The 16,488-nt window shown below is 41.7% G+C and overlaps 1 protein-coding gene across 3 annotated transcripts in view; it reads left to right on the top strand.

Moving 5' to 3' along the window:
* Positions 1–16,488, top strand: part of KIAA0319L (KIAA0319 like) — a 108,473-nt gene that overhangs the window by 26,429 nt on the left and 65,556 nt on the right. For all 3 annotated transcript variants that reach the window (XM_082613609.1, XM_082613607.1, XM_082613608.1), the window contains exon 3: positions 12,133–12,647. In XM_082613609.1, coding sequence (XP_082469735.1) covers positions 12,133–12,647 — 515 coding nt within the window. The remainder of the gene's footprint in view (positions 1–12,132; positions 12,648–16,488) is intronic.

The following is a 16,488-nucleotide window of genomic DNA, read 5'->3' as shown; positions in this document are numbered from 1 at the left end:
ACACCAGTCAGAATGGCCACCATCAAAAAATCTACAAACAGTAGATGCTGGAGAGGGTGTGGAGAAAAGGGAACCCTCTTGCACAGTTGGTGGGGATGTAAATTGATATAGCCACTATGGAGAGCAGTATGGAGGTTCCTTAAAAATCTAAAAATAGATCTACCACATGACCCAGCAAACCCACTACTAGGCATATACCCTGAGAACAACCATAATTCAAAATGACACATGTACCCCCAGTGTTCACTGTAGCACTGTTTACAATAGCCAAGACATGGAAACAACCTAAATGTCCAATGACAGATGAATGGATAAAGAAGATGTGACACATATATGCAATGGAATATTAACCATAAAAAGGAGTGAAATTGGGTTATTTGTAGAGATGTGGATGGACCTAGAGTCTGTCATACAGAGTGAAGTCAGTCAGAAAGAGAAAAACAAATATTGTATATTAATGCATATATGTGAAATCTAGGAAGATAGTACAGGACTTCCCTGGTGGCACAGTGGTTAAGAATCTGCCTGCCAATGCAGGGGACATGGGTTCGATCCCTGATCCGGGAAGATCCCACATGCCGCAGAGCTACTAAGCCCATGTGCCACAACTACTGAGCCAGCGCTCTAGAGCCCACGAGCCACAACTACTGAGCCTGTGTGCCACAACTGTGGAAGCCTGCACTCCTAGAGCCTGTGCTCCGCAATGGAAGAAGCCACCGTAGTGAGAAGACCGCACACCACAACGAAGAGTAGCCCCTGCTCACTGCAACTCAAGAAAGCCCACATGCAGCAAGAAAGACCTAACGCAGCCATAAATAAATAGATAGGTAGACAGAGAAATTTAAAAAAAAGAAAAATAGTACAGATGAACCTATTTCCAGGGCAGGAATAGAGATGCAGACATAGAGAACGGACATGTGGACACCGGGGGGGTGAGGGGGTGGATGAATTGAGAGATTAAGACTGACATATATACACTACCATGTGTAAAATAGGTGGCCAGTGGGAACCTGCTGTATAGCACAGGGAGCTCAACTCGGTGCTCTGTGATGACCTGGTTAGGTGGGATGGGGGATGGGGGATGGGGGATGGGTGGGAGGGAGGTCCAAGAGGGAGGGGATGTATGTATACGTATAGCTGATTCACTTCACTGTACAGCAGAAACTAACACAACATTGTAAAGCAATTATACTCCAATAAAAAAACAAGTTAATGAAAATAGAAAATAAACCAATTTGTCATATACAGTTAGCATAATATTCAAAGGCCTAATTTGTGATACAGTAGTATGTGTGCTCTAGTAATAACAAAAAAGATGTAGCTTTAGGTCTGATAATTACTGTATTTTAATGTAATTTTGAAATGAAATATTTTGAGGTGTGACAATTGGAACACGGGAACATCTATGGTTTCCCTTGGTGACAAAGTCACACATCTGTTACTACTGTGATTTACTGCCTATATTCATAATCAGTGGAAGTACTTTCATACCTTAACTGAAAATAAAGATGCAATCCCCCCCCCAAGAAAAAAGTACGTGCAAATTTTGCCTATAAAATATCCTGACCGTGTATAGTTTTCCACAGAAACTTGGTTCCCCCTGCTCCCCCCGCCCCCAATTTCCCAGGAGAATTTATCAGCTGCTCTTTTTTTTTCCAAATAATACCAGTGGGGCATTCTCTCTACTCCCATTCCTACCATCTCAGATCTTCCGTTGGGATACCATTTGATGAATTTGGTTAAAGTATGAATTCCCAAATGGCCTTAACCGTATAGTTCCTAAGATAGCAGGCATTCTGTCTCTACTTCCTTTTTGGTTGCCAGCCAGCACAGTTTCCAAGTTAGCTGGAGAAGTCAAGCTTGTTACCTGAGATTTAAGAATGCCGGAGGAAACAGCACTGTCTAAATGTTTCTAGAGTTGTCCACAGCTTTCTAAAGGTATTTGATGAGTTTCCTTCTGGCAGGAATTCTTATATTCTATAGGCTTTTCTACTCTGCTGCTTGGAATTATGAAACCTGGTCTAGATTTTGTGCCAGATTATTAGAATTCTATCTTTTTTTTTTTTTTTTTTTTTTTTTTTTTTTTTTTTTTTTGCTGTACGCGGGCCTCTCACTGCTGTGGCCTCTCCCGTTGCGGAGCACAGGCTCCGGACACACAGGCTCCGCGGCCATGGCTCGCGGGCCCAGCCGCTCCGCGGCATGTGGGATCTTCCGGGATCGGGGCACGAACCCGTGTCCCCTGCATCGGCAGGCGGACTCTCAACCACTGCGCCACCAGGGAAGCCCTAGAATTCTATCTTTTGAGAGGTGGTAATGTTAAGTAAGCACTGTTCGTGCCAGAGCCTCCTGTTTTGGGGATCCTCCAGGTAATTCATACGAGAGACCTGTATTCTCTGCTTTGTCAAGACTTTAGAAAGAAAGGGATTGGCTCTGCCTTCCTGTGTTCACCCTGGGTAAGCTTTCTGTGTGCTCCTACTAACAGTGAGTTCTAGACTTTCCCAAAGGAAAAGTCTAAGATTCTACCAACTGTAAGCCCTTTTTGGTAAGGATTTAGTGTTACTTTTGTTTAGGCCCTGGGAGCAGAGCCAGGCTATGGCCGTGTGGGCAGGAGAGGAACTGATCTAAAATTGGAGCTTATTTTCCTCTTACCTTTTATCCAAGTTACTTGTAGAATCCAATATTGACTCTTCCACTGCTTCCCTGCTTCCTCCTCTGATGCATCCTTTTTCTCAAGAGTAACAATAATGAAAACTGAATCTCGGAGAGGTTAAATTACTTTTCAGAGGTTAAATTACTAGTAAATGATAGATCTAGAGTTGAAACTAGAACCCTTGTCTTTTAATCTAAGGGGAAGAATTATCCACTGAATAGATGAAAAGGAACTGCTCCCTCTCCCGCATTTTTGTTATTGAACACACAATGGAGCAACATTAAATAACATTTAATTAAAAAAAAACCCTCCAATTCCCACTAACTGAACATATGAACTAACAGATCAGAGTGCCTCCTCCCCTTATTGGGAACTATTGGGATTAATTTTTTTAGCAACACTAAAGCCAGCTAACCTCCCCCAGACATTACCTGTCATCAGTTCCTCATCAGTTATTCCTGGTCACTGTTGAAGATATAAGTGCTTCTGATCATCTGTTCTCTCCCAGGCTCTATTCCTTTGAGCTAATACAAAGGATCAAATTGTCAGATAAGACTCACAAGAATCAGAGATCTTACCCATTACTAAGCTTTACTAATACTTTTTTTTTTTAATTTTTATTTTTGGCTGTGTTGGGTCATTGTTACTGCATGCGGGCTTTCTCTAGTTGTGGCGAGCGGGGGCTACTCTTTGTTGCAGTGTGCAGGCTTCTCATTACGGTGTCCTCTCCTGTTGTGGAGCATGGGCTCTAGGCGTGTGGGCTTCAGTAGTTGTGGCTCGTGGGCTCTAGAGCGCAGGCTCAGTAGTTGTGGTACACGGGCCCAGCTACTCCGCGGCATGTGGGATCTTCCCAGACCAGGGCTCGAACCGGTGTCCCCTGCATTCGCAGGCAGATTCTTAACCACTGCGCCACCAGGGAAGCCCAGTAATACTTTTAAGAATATGGAAATCAAGAGGTATAAGTGAAGTAGGGAGAGTCTGGAACATGCTGTATGAACCCGCAGGTTGTTCCTTCCCTCATTGAACATGTACTCTCCAGCCCAGAGCAGTGGATGAGATCTGTAACTGAGGCTTCCAGGTCACCTCACAAAGCAGGGGGAATGTTTGGGTTATGAAACATTTCTCTCTTATACTACCAGATGTATAGCTTATGCGACATTCTTTGCGGAGCCATGGAGCAAAAGAAGTCCTCCCCACCTGCTTTTATCTCCTCCTCTTTCAAGATCTTAATTTAACCAGAGCTGCTAGTAACAACTAGGGAATTAGAATTTTTTGCTACCTTCTCTTCGACCTTGTAATCTCCATAAATCCCCTTGACCATTTCCCTGGAGTCTAAATATGTTCCCCTCTCTCCCGCATTCCATTGGTAAGACATCCTCCGTAACTTGCCTGAAAGCTTTCACCATTTTATACCACGGATGGATAGGCAGCCATCCTGTCATCAGTTCCTCATCATATTTTTCCATCTTCTTTTTTTTCTTGCTATGAAGTGCCTTAACCATTATGATTTGTGTGAGTCTCATTTGACGTTACCATATAAATTTGTGCTTTTCAACTCACTGGCACTTACCACCCCTCCCTTCCTAACTTTTTGCCTGTGACAAGAATCCACTGAGTTACTAAACCCTCTCTATACTCTAACTCGTCAGTCAGGACATTGGATAGAGAGAGTGTTCTGAGACCTGGCTTTCTCTTAGGGAAATACATATTTCTCTCTAGCCTGCAGGCAGTGGTTGCTCATTCTCTCAAATCCCATTTACCTCTGAGTTTGGAGGCGGAGCTGACTCCTCACTGTTATTTCTTGAACATTACTCCTCCACTTTCATGTAAAAACTTCTTCTTTTTGAGGTTTATAACACTTCTTACCCCTAATCATTACTCATCTACCAACTGTCATTCACCCTCTCTCATTTATTGTGGCATATGGGCCTCGTCTCTTTTCAAAGTTCTGCCATCAGGGCTTCCCTGGTGGCACAGTGGCTAAGAATCCGCCTGCTAATCCAGGGGACATGGGTTCGAGCCCTGGTCCAGGAAGATCCCACATGCTGCGGAGCAACTAAGCCCGTGTACCACAACTACTGAGCCTGCAAGCCACAACTACTGAAGCCTGCACGCCTAGAGCCCATGCTCCGCAACAAGAGAAGCCACCGCAATGAAGAGTAGCCCCTGCTCACTGCAACTAGAGAAAGCCTGCACGTAGCAACAAAGACCCAACTCAGCCAAAAAAAAAAAAAAAAAAAATCCTGCCATCAGCCTGGATGTCTTCAGTATGACCCTCTCAATACCTGGCCATCTGACAGTTCCTTTGTTCATTCTTTCAATACTTCTTCATGCATACATGCATTTATTTGTGCATTCATTCAAAAAGGGTTTTTGATCACCTACAATGTAATGTGCCGAGTCCTATGCTAGAATTGGAGATACAGTGGTGAGGGGGGGAAAAAAGCCAGATGTGGTCCTCTCATCCTGGAGCTTACAGTGAAGCTGTGGGGGAAGGACATTGAACAGATGATCACACAAATACATGTAACTTTATAAGTGCTATGATTACTTTGAAGGAGAGAGGCAACGGGGCCCAAAGGGTGTACTAGAGAGACCTGTCTTAGCATGGAGGCTTCGCTGAGGAAATGATGGTTGCAACCTCGTATGAGGAGTTAACTGGTTAAAGACAGGAGGCAAGAAAATTCCAAATAGCGGGGGCAGCATGTACAAAGCCCAGTTAGGAGAGGGAGCGTGGTCCATTTGAGGAATGAATGAAGTCTGGGGGTGGAACATGATGAAAGAGGGAGAGCGTGATACAAGGTGGGGCTAGAACGGTAGGCAGGGTCCAGATCATACAAGATCTTTTTAGGTTATGTTAAGGATTTTGATTCATTCAAGGGAGTGAAGCCATTGAAAATTTTAATATTTTTAAAATTTATTTTTCCAGATATAATACATACACATTGTACAAATTCAAAAGGTATAAAAGGGTATTTAGTGAACAAACAAGTCTCTCATCTACCTAGTTTCCCCTCCTAAAGGCAACCATGCCAGTTTCTTGAATATTCTTCCAAAAATAGTCTATACACACACACACACACACACACACAATTGTATTCTTTTTTCCCCACACACAAGTTGTAGCATACTGTACACACTGCTATGCCCCTTTCTTTTTCCACATAATGTATTAGTGTTTCCTGGACATCATTTCATATCAGGACTATAGAGAGTGGCCTTATTCATCCCAGCAACTGCATAAATCTTCCTTAGTTTATTTAACCAGTTCTCTGTTGAGGGATGTGTAAGTTATTTCCAGTATTTTTCATTTCAAACAATGTACAGTAACTATCTTTGATATCATGTTACATATATGATAATGTATTTGATAAGTAAGTTCAAAAGTTAGCTACCTTTATTCTGTAAAGACTGAATTTCTTTCCTTCATAGCACTCCATTAGTTTGCAGTTCTATGTTTATTATGTCTATTTAATCACTGTCTCCCCCATCTAAATTATAAGCTCCATCAAAGAGATACCTAGCATGAAACAGATGCTCAATAATATTGGTTGGGGATTTCCCCGGTGGTCCAGTGGTTAAGGCTCCGCACTTCCACTGCAGGGGGCTCGGGTTCAATCCTTGGTCAGGGAACTAAGATCCCACATGCTGCTCAGTGCAGCCAAAAAAAAGCTAAAAAAAATTTTTTTTGAATGGATGAATGAATAAGGGGATAAGGATAATAGCTAGATGGGAAGTAAGGGTGCCTTATTAGTTAAAGCTTTGAGGTTATCTTTTTTTTTTTTTGAGGTTATCTTTCACACCAGACAGAAATAATTTGCATCTGTATAAAAATCAAAGTCATTTGGAACTTATCTCTTCTATAAGTTAACATTTAAATTTAGGCTCTACTCAATAGTAAATAGTAAGTCAAACAAAAGTATATTCTCTTACACCAGGGGTTTGCAAACTTTCTTAAAGGGCCGGATAGTAAATATTTTAGGCTTTACTGGTCTTAAGATAACTCTGCTGCAGCTACTTAACTCAGCCATTAGAACAGAAGCAGCCATAGGTAATACATAAATAAATGAATGTGAAACTTTATTTACAGCTGGAGTTGGCCCTTGGGCCATAGTTGGCTCCCCTGGTTTAATGAATCAGTAATGATAACCCTTCTTTCATTCCCAATATTGTCAATTTGTAACTTTTCTCTTTTTTTCTGTCATCAGTCTGACTGGAGCTTTATCAGTTTTATTGACCTTTCAAACAACCAGATTTTGGTTTCATTGATTTTTCTCTGTTGTTTTTTGTTTGTTTTCTGTTTCAGTGGTTACTCTTATCTTTATCTTTTCCTTTCTCTGCTTATCTTAGATATAATTTACTCTTTTTTTTTCTGTCTTTTATGATGAAAGCATAAGATCATTGTTTTTTTTCCTGTTAAAAGTTTGGCCTTTATTTTTCCAGATCTTTTTGAAAGCATATATCTACAAACAAAAAAGCTTCATTTTAAAGAATATAAATAAGACCATAATATATAAATTTTCTGCAACTTGCTTTTTTAACTTAATAAGGTATCATGGGGATATTTCTTTGGCTGCATATAGAACTCTACCTAATTCTTTTCACTTGCTGTATAGTATTCTGTAGTAACTATTTCTATATTGATAGACATTTAGGTTCTTCCAATATTTTACAGTACAAACTATACTATAATGAAATCCTCACAAGTGGGAAGTTCTCCAGGATAGAGGTACACAGAATATTTTTGTTAGATGTATAATTTGTTAAATGTCTTCTCTTTGCTGCTCAGAATGAATAAACTACTTCTATGTGATTTACCACAATAACTACATTTCATGGCTCTTTCTTTGCTATGAATTATCTTATGTTGTTTAAGGGCTGAACTTTGGGGAAAAGTCTTCCCATATTAATTTTGTTTATAAGACTTTTCTCTGGTATGGCTTCTCTGATGTCCAATAAAAACTGAGCTCTTCATATGGGCTTTCCCACAGTCATTACATCAGTAGGGTTTATTTCCACTATGAGTCTTCTGATGTCCAGCAAAGGATGTATACCTGAAAGATTTTCCACATTTACTACAGCTATAGGGTTTCTCTCCTGTATGCATCTTTGATGATTAATAAGAGTTGAGCTCTTCCTAAAGGCTTTTCTGAATTCATCATACCAGTATAGTTTCTCATCAGTATGGATTTTCTTATGTTCCAACACAGTTGTGTTATCCCTGAAAGCTTTCCCACATTCATTACATATAAAAGGCCTTTCTCCACTATATATTCTCTCATGATGAGTAAGGGCTACCTTCTGAGCAAAGACTTTCTCACAGTCTTTACATTTGTAAGAGTTTCTGACTGGTCTGAATTCTCTGATGACCTAAAAGGATAGAGTTCTTTCTGAAAGCTTTTCCACATGCATTGCATTTATAGGGTTTTTCTCTAGAATGAATTCTCTAATGATTAATAATTGTTGAGTGCTTCTTGAAGAATTTGCCACATTCAGTACATCTATAAGGTTGTTTTCTTATGTGAATTTTATGATGATTAAAAGAAATGAGCTGCTCATAATGGCTATCAAACATTGTTTATGTTTATGGGATTTCTTATCAGTATGATATCTCTGGTGTCTAATAAAGGAGGAATTTGAAGACTTTCCTACATTATAGTACTACTTCTCTGTGGAGCTTCTGTCCTCCCACTTCAGGCCTATATCAGTTATGACACTTTTTATTTGCCCTTTCAAAGCAGACGGTTCAGAAGTATTTTGCTTTAGGGCTGACATCTTTGTTTCAAACCAGTACGCCTGGACTTCACAGGTACCTGGTGGAACTTCTCACACTTCCATCCAGGGCTCTGCCCCTTGCTCCATTTGGGCTATTAATTTTGTATTGAAAGAGAGAAAAGCCCCATAACAACAGATTCCTATAGATTTCCAACATCATATCTCTGTACATGTCCATTGAATGGCATCCAGGTATCTTCATTCAATCTGGGTAGAGGCCATAGCCTCATCCCCAAATGTCAAGGATCCCTAGATCTAGGCTCTTGGTAGTCGTGGAGCCATCTGTCTTCTGAAGTATTCTTCCACGCAAGGGCAGAGAACATTGCTTAGGCCAATAGCTCTGGATGCTAGAAGTCCAAAATCAAGGTGTTGGCAGGGTTGGTTCCTTCTGAGACTCTGAGTAGAATCCTTCTTCGACTCTTCCTAGCTTCTGGTGGTCACTGTCAATCCTTGACTTTCCTTGCCATGCAGTTGTATCATTTCAATCTACGCTTCTGTCATCACATGGCATTCTCCCTATGTGTCTTTCTAGATCATTGATTTTAGACTTTTCTTCTTTTCTAAAATAAGCATTTAAAGCTATAAATGTCCCTCTAAACGTTGCTTTAACTGCATCCCACTAATTTTAATTTGTTCTGTTTTCAGTTTCATTTAGTTCAAAATACTTTCTAAACTTTCATGCAGTTTTAACCTACACTTGGTGTAAATTAGTATTATACCAAGGGAACCACTATCCAGCTGTCTGAAGGTCTTTCTCTGTGTAGCTTCCTCCTTTCTGGTAGTCTCTAGCTATCATAATCACCCTGAACTCTGTTTCCTCAACTTAGCAAGACCACCCTACTCTGCTTGGGTTCTTCCTGTTACACAGTCTGCAGCATGCCTATCCTGTAAACAGAAAGCCAAGGTGGTCCTAGGGCTCACCCTTGTTTATTTCCTTTCTCTCTGGGATCACAGCCCCAGACCACATGTTGTTCAGTGTCCAAAAACGATTGTTTCTTATATTTTGTCTAGTTTTCTAGTTTCTCATGGTAGGAAAGCAAGTCCTATGGTAATTTCTCCTTCAAGGGCAGAAGTGGAGGTTACAGTACATTAAAAAAAATTAAATAAAATAGTGGCTTATAGAAAACTGCAAGTTATTTTCATCTTTGTAGACCTTTTCACTATATTAAATATGAGAGACTTTTTCTGAGAAGAATGATGGAAAGTTGATATAAAGATAACTGAAAGTAGTTACTGATGTAACGATTTACTGATTTCAACAAACTCTGTGCACTCAGCTGTTACCAAGATTCATACCATTGGTTATTGTTTAGGAAGGTGGATGAGGAAATGAGGAGCATTTCCATAGCTCTTGGTAACTTCATTTTTTTCATAGTTTCTATTTATTCATCTTTTCTTAAGTAAGTTCTGTTTTTTCCTGCCTCTAAATTGTCTTGTCTGATGTTAGGTTGGTGCCCATGTTTCTCTCTTTTTGTTTAAAGAACAATGGTAGGGACTTCCCTGGTGGTACAGTGGTTAAGAATCCGCCTGCCAATGCAGGGGACATGGTTCGATCCCTGGTCTGGGAAGATCCCACATGCCACGGAGCAGCTGAGCCTGTGCGCCACAACTACTGAGCCTGTGCTCTAGAGCCTGCGAGCACAGCTACTGAGCCCACGTGCCACAACTACTGAAGCCCGCACACCTAGAGCCCGTGCTCTGCAACAAGAGGAGCCACTGCAATGAGAAGCCCGCGCACCACAACAAAGAGTAGCCCCCACTTGCTGCGACTAGAGAAAGCCTGCGTGCAGCAATGAAGACCCAACGCAGCCAAAATAAATAAAAAGTAAATAAACTTAAAAAAAGGAAGAAAGAAAGAACAGTGGCAGATTGGCTTCCATAGTGCTTGACTCCATAATCCAGAAGGCTGCCTATTTTTCTCTTATTTCTCAGTTGACTGGTGTCCATATTTAGTAATTGTTTCCTGGGAGTAACCATGGCTTTGGCAGATTATCCAGTTGTTGCTTTAGTCAGTCATAGCCCTTTTTCAGTTATGTGTACATGCAGACATGACTATCCATCTATTCAGTGGTTTGACTCTACTACATATTTTCTATATGTAATTCTACAATAAAATTTTATGTTATAACCCCAGGGCTAGGGCTAGGGTGAAGAAAGATGTACCTAGGGTATGAAATTTCAGGAAACACTCACTCTCAGGATGGGGGTAAGCTGGGACTTCCCTGGGGGTCCAGTGGCTAACACTCTGCTCTCTCAATGCAGGGGCCTGGGGTTCGATCCCTGGTCAGGGAACTAGATCCCACATGCAGCAGCTAAGAGTTCGCATGCTGCAACTAAGACCTGACGCAACCAAATGAATAAATAAATAAATAAATCTTTTTTTAAAAAGGTTGGGGTAGGCCAGCCCTGCACTTATATGACTCTAAGAGTGAGCACTCTAAGAGTGTGCCTGAGGCATCTCTCTTGCCTCATCCTGGTTCTGGCCTTGTATAACCCTGACCATAGTTGGTTACAGACACCTATATAACTAAGACCTTAAAATGAACTCTGTATAAAAACTTTAATTCAGAACATGCTTTGACTTTATTTCATCTAAGAAAACAGAAATGAGGTGATATTTCAGGAAAATCAGTACCATGCCTGAAAACATTCAATGGCTCAGAAGTTTATCTGTAAGCGACGTGAGACGAAATTTTGGACCATGTTATTTAGGTTAACCACAGTAGGTCACTGTTGTAGTTCTCTTCCTTTATTTCTTTTTCTTTTTTTTTTTTTTTTTTTTTGCGGTACGCGGGCCTCTCACTGTTGTGGCCTCTCTTGTCGCGGAGCACAGGCTCCGGACGCGCAGGCTCAGCGGCCATGGCTCACGGGCCCAGCCGCTCCGCGGCACGTGGGATCTTCCTGGACCGGGGCACGAACCTGTGTCCCCTGCATCAGCAGGTGGACTCTCAACCACTGCGCCACCAGGGAAGCCCTCTTTTTCTTTTTTTTTTAAATTAATTTTTATTGGAGTATGGTTGCTTTACAATGTTGTGTTAGCCTCCAGTATTTCTTATTATGACATGGCTTAGAACTTAGAAGTTCATTCTAGCAGAATACCTCTCATGATTAAAATTTTTGGTAAGCTTGACTGACTACTGCTCTGGTTGATGCTGTGATATGCAAAACCACCTGACTTTGGCAAACCATTGATTAGAGAATGGATGAACCTGAATCCTGCAATAGGTCAAGAGTACTCAATTTGTGTTGCTGCCAGTTCAGTGGGCAGAGTACTCCATCTTCTTCAGCTGGCTGCTCTTCTGGTCCCATAATCTTCATACTGTCCCTGAGAAATGCCTTGGAGGTGAATGTGGGGTCAAGTGGTGGGACTCTGGCCCCATCCTTCAGTACACTTCCATCAGAAGAGCTCTTTTGTTTTGTTTTTTTCTGGTTCATGAACTGGAGTTCTGTTTAAAAGGTCTACATACAAGGGACTCATTGAGGAGGGGAGCCAGTGATGAATGTGGAGCAGTACTTCTACAAGCTAAAATATCCTGAGCCAAAAAGCTCTCTCTTTTGTGTCTTTTATTCCACTTACTAGACAGCTTTCCCCACCCTCTTAAAAACCAATCTTCAGACACCCTCAAATGTTAGTATTCAGGACTCTTTACAGAGCTGTAGTCTCTGTTTTTATTTTATTTTAAAATGTTTTCATTCTTTGTTTTTAGATGCCAAGGAGAGCAGGTGCCAGCAGGCGAAGACACAATTTGGAGTTGGCCTGAGATCTGGGGGAGAAAATCACCTCTGGCTTCTTGAAGGAACCCCCTCTCTCCAGACATGTTGGGCTGCCTGCTGCCAGGACTCTGCCTGTCATGCCTTTTGGTGGTTAGAAGGGATGTGCATTCAGGCAGACTGCAGCAGGCCCCAGAGCTGCCAGGCTTCTAGGACAGACTCTTCCAATTCTATGCTGGTGTTTTTAAAAAAATTCCAAATTGCAGACGACTTGGACTTTCTACCTGAAGATGATGTACCACATATTCTGGGGCCAGGTTGGAGCAGGGTACCTTGGAGGAGGCAGAGCCCACCCAGAACTCCACTCAGACCTACTTTATCTTCCAGTGACCAGCAGAGCTTCATCAGGAAGCTTCGGAAGAGAGAGAGTCCCAGTGAAGAAGTAGCTACAGTGACACAGCCTTCTAACATGAATGAGCGAGGTGATCTGAATACCACTAGCTCTGCAGAGGTAAGCATATTATGAACAAGGAGCAAAGAAACGGTTTAATCTGCTTTTACGTTTGGCAAATACACGAGCTATGAAGCTGGTGCCTGTGCGCGGTGCTCATAGGCTGAGGAGTGTATGTGTAAAGCTGCTTGGTGTCATCTTGGTAGGTGCTGCTGCCCGGATGTTCAAGGTAATTTGACCTTAGAGACGTTTTTTCCGTGTAAGTCTGACCATTGTTTCAGTAAAAGCAGAAAGCTGCTCATTATCTAGTCTAAGCTGGTTCTTGGCTACAGGTAAGCGCAGTTGTGTGGGTGTTAGTCTCCATCAACAATTCTGCAGTGTTTTCTGCCAGATTTCAAAACACTTGATTGATGTGGCTGCAGTCAAGTTCTCCTCCTCCTCCCCCATCTCCCTCCTGTAAACACATTCCTAATGAGGTAGTTTCTATTCCACTCTGAAGTAACCATGCCTGGTATTGCAGATTAAGACCTGACCTGCCGGGCTGGGGAGCTGGATGTGGCCATTAGCCAAGAGGTCTCGGGTGAATTCTTACCAAGCTTTGTATGCCAAGGGAGATACCACCGGTAGAGTTTATTCTGCTTATTATGTTTCTTCATTGTTGATCTTCCTGGGTGAATGATTAAGAGGAATGACTCACTCTGTGCTCATTCTCCCTTGATTGCTGTGACTTATTTTTGTATTTGTTTTGTCCTAGTTGTCTCTATCAAGTTGAAGCCATAGTAGGGAGGCTACTACATGCTAGGCCCTGTGTGTGCTAGTCATTATATTATGTCATTTTGTTTAGTTTTCATAGCAATATTTCCAAGTAGGTATTATTAGCCCCGTTTTACTAGTGAGGAAACTGAGGCCCAAAGAGGTTAAACAATTTGATCATACAGCTAATGAATAACAAAGTTAGAATTGGAACCCAGATTTAATATTAAGAAAAAAACCTTTCAGTGCAATATTAGAGATACAGTGTTAGGTTCAACATGCCCATAAACATTTATGGACATTTATTATAAATGTCAGGTACTTTTCTAAGCGCTAGAGATATAAAGGTAAACAAGACATGATCTGTGCCCTCAGGGAGTTTACAGTCTAGTGGAGACTCAGGCATGAAGATGGGTATTTATGATAGTGTATAATTACTGCATTAGTTGATTTAGGAACAGTAGGAGCACAAAAGAAGAAGTGATCCTCCTGAGCAGGCAGGTGATGTGTATGTACAAGGAAGACTTCACTGAGATGCTTAACTTGTTTCTTGAAGCATGTGTAGGATTTCACTAGGGGTTTAAAGGTAATAAAAAACATTCTGGAGGAAGATCCAGTGTATGCAAAGGTTTGGTTACACATTTACTATCTGCAAGGTCCTGTACTAAAAGCAAGGCACTAGGAATATTATAGCAAATAAGCAAATAAGATCATGATTCCTGCGCTAATGGAGCTTACACTCTGACAAGGAAAATAGACATGACATTTATGATAATTAAATAATTATAAGCTTGATGCACATTATGAGAGGGTAAGTGGAGTGCTATAATAGCATCTAACAGAGACCTAATCGAGACTGAGGGGTAAAGTTAGGCCACCCTAAGTAAGGAAAGCTTAAGCTGAGACTTAAAGTAGAAGTAGGAATTCGGAAAAGAAACAGGCAAAGAGTAATTCAGGCAGAAGGAATAACAATTTCAAAGTTTGTTAGATGCCCTAGAAAATTGGAAGATCAGGAAGTTGGGAGAGACTGGTCTTGCTTGGCAGACAGAGCAGGAGAGCTAGTGGAGAAAGAACAGGCTTCAGAGGTGTGCAGAGCCTTGAGGCCTTCTTAAAGTATTAGTTTATCTTAAGCAGGGAATGAAATGATCAGATATGTTTTGTGTGGTGAGTAGACTGGAGAAGTGCAAGAATGTACATGGAGCAATCAAGTAGGAGGCTCTTCAGGCAAGGGAACCATCTCACTAAAGAAGGCAGTTGAAGATACGGGAAAGGGGGATAAATGATAAATACTCCCTCAGAGCTGAGGTTCTCAAACTTTAACAAGTGTCAGAATCACTTGGAGGCCTCGTTCCAAACAGATTGCTGGGCCCAAGCTCCAAAGTTTCTAATTCAGTAGGTTTAGAGTGGGGCCTGAGAATTTGCATTTGTAACAAGTTCCTAGAGTGCTGATGCTGCTAGTCTGGGAACCACACTTTGAGAACCATGCCTTATAAGGCAGGTAGGTTAGAATCCAGAGCACAGGGCTTCCCTGGTGGCGCAGTGGTTGAGAATCCGCCTGCCAATGCAGGGCACACGGGTTCGATCCCTGTTCCGGGAGATCCCACGTGCCGCGGAGTAGCTAATCCCGAGTGCCACAACTACTGAGCCTGTGCTCTAGAGCCCGCGAGCCACAACTACTGAAGCTGGCGTGCCTAGAGCCCATGCTCCGCAACAAGAGAAGCCACCACAAGGAGAAGCCCCCGCACCAAAACGAAGAGTAGCCCCCTCTCACCGCAACTAGAGAAAAAGCCCGCGCGCAACAGAAATAAAGACTCAGACGTAGAGAATGAACTTGAGGATGCGGGGAGGGGGACGGGTAAGGTGAGGTGAAGTGAGAGAGTGGCATGGACTTATATAAACTACCAAATGTAAAATGGATAGTGGGAAGCAGCCACATAGCACGGGGAGATCAGCACGGTGCTTTGTGACCACCTAGAGGGGTGGGATAGGGAGGGTGGGAGGGAGACACAAGAGGGAGGAGATATGGGGATATATGTATATGTATAGCTGATTTACTTTGTTATAAAACAGAAACTAACACACCATTGTAAAGTAATTATACTCCAATAAAGACGTTAAAAAAAAAACCCAAATGGAAGGACCTTCTACAAAACTAGTAGTCTTCAAATATGTCAAGATCATGAAAAAGACAGAACTGTCATAGACTGGAGGGAACAAAGGAGATACAACTAAATGCAGTGTTGGATGCTGGATGAGTCATGGACAAGAAAAAAGACAGTGGAGAACAGGCAATATTCAAATAAGGTGATTAGTTAACAGTACTACCTGAATGTTAATTTTCTGGCTTCAATACATATGTAAGATGTTAACCTTAGGAGAAACAAGGTGAAGAGTATTTAGGAACTCTGTACTATGTTTGCAACTTTGCAAAATAAAAAGTTTTTAAAAAGGCAGTGCCTGACACACGCACACACACAAAAAGCCTGCGTGCAGCAATGAAGACCCAATGCAGCCAAAAATAAATAAATAAATAAATTTATTAAAAAACAGAATCCAGAGCACAGAGCACAAGATTAGCCTTAAGCAAGAGGAGAGACATCTCCTTCATTGTGATAGGAAGGAAGAAATGGGTGGATATAGATGCGGCTAAGGTGGACTTTTAGGTTTGATAGGAGGACATTGTGGTAGTTCTAATCTCATTCTTATTTTTTCTGAAGTGGGATAGATCATTTATTGAAAGTAGAAGCAGAGGTAGGTGGAGTGGGGTTAGGTGGGTAGTAGGCAGGAAAATGAGAGGTCTGGAGAGAGTGGTAAAGGCTTGAAATGGCCATTGTGAGGGGTAGAAGATTGTAAACTAGGTAAGGAAATAGAAAGATTGCTGGGTGTCATTGAAGGTGGAGACCATGAATTTATAATTATAGTTGTATGACTCTCCTCAGTAGCTCTCAGCAACCCTGTCAAGAAAAGGCTGATAGTTTGATTCATCCAAGATTAGAACTTTGCCAATTTTGTATAGAAGGAAATTGGGGCGTTGAGACTGAGGTTGTTGTCAAGAGAATGGATGAAAGATAAAAGAAGAAAGGAAAAGAGACAAAAATAGGAGGGGCTGAAAGAGATTCAGTAGAGGAGTCTGGCATTCAGAGGTTTC

The sequence above is a fragment of the Mesoplodon mirus genome (assembly GCF_964341445.2).
Source record: "Mesoplodon mirus genome assembly, chromosome: 3".
NCBI classification, from domain to species: Eukaryota; Metazoa; Chordata; class Mammalia; order Artiodactyla; family Ziphiidae; genus Mesoplodon; species Mesoplodon mirus.
Note: the sequence above shows the minus strand (reverse complement) of the source record. Positions and strands in the feature narration are given on the sequence as shown.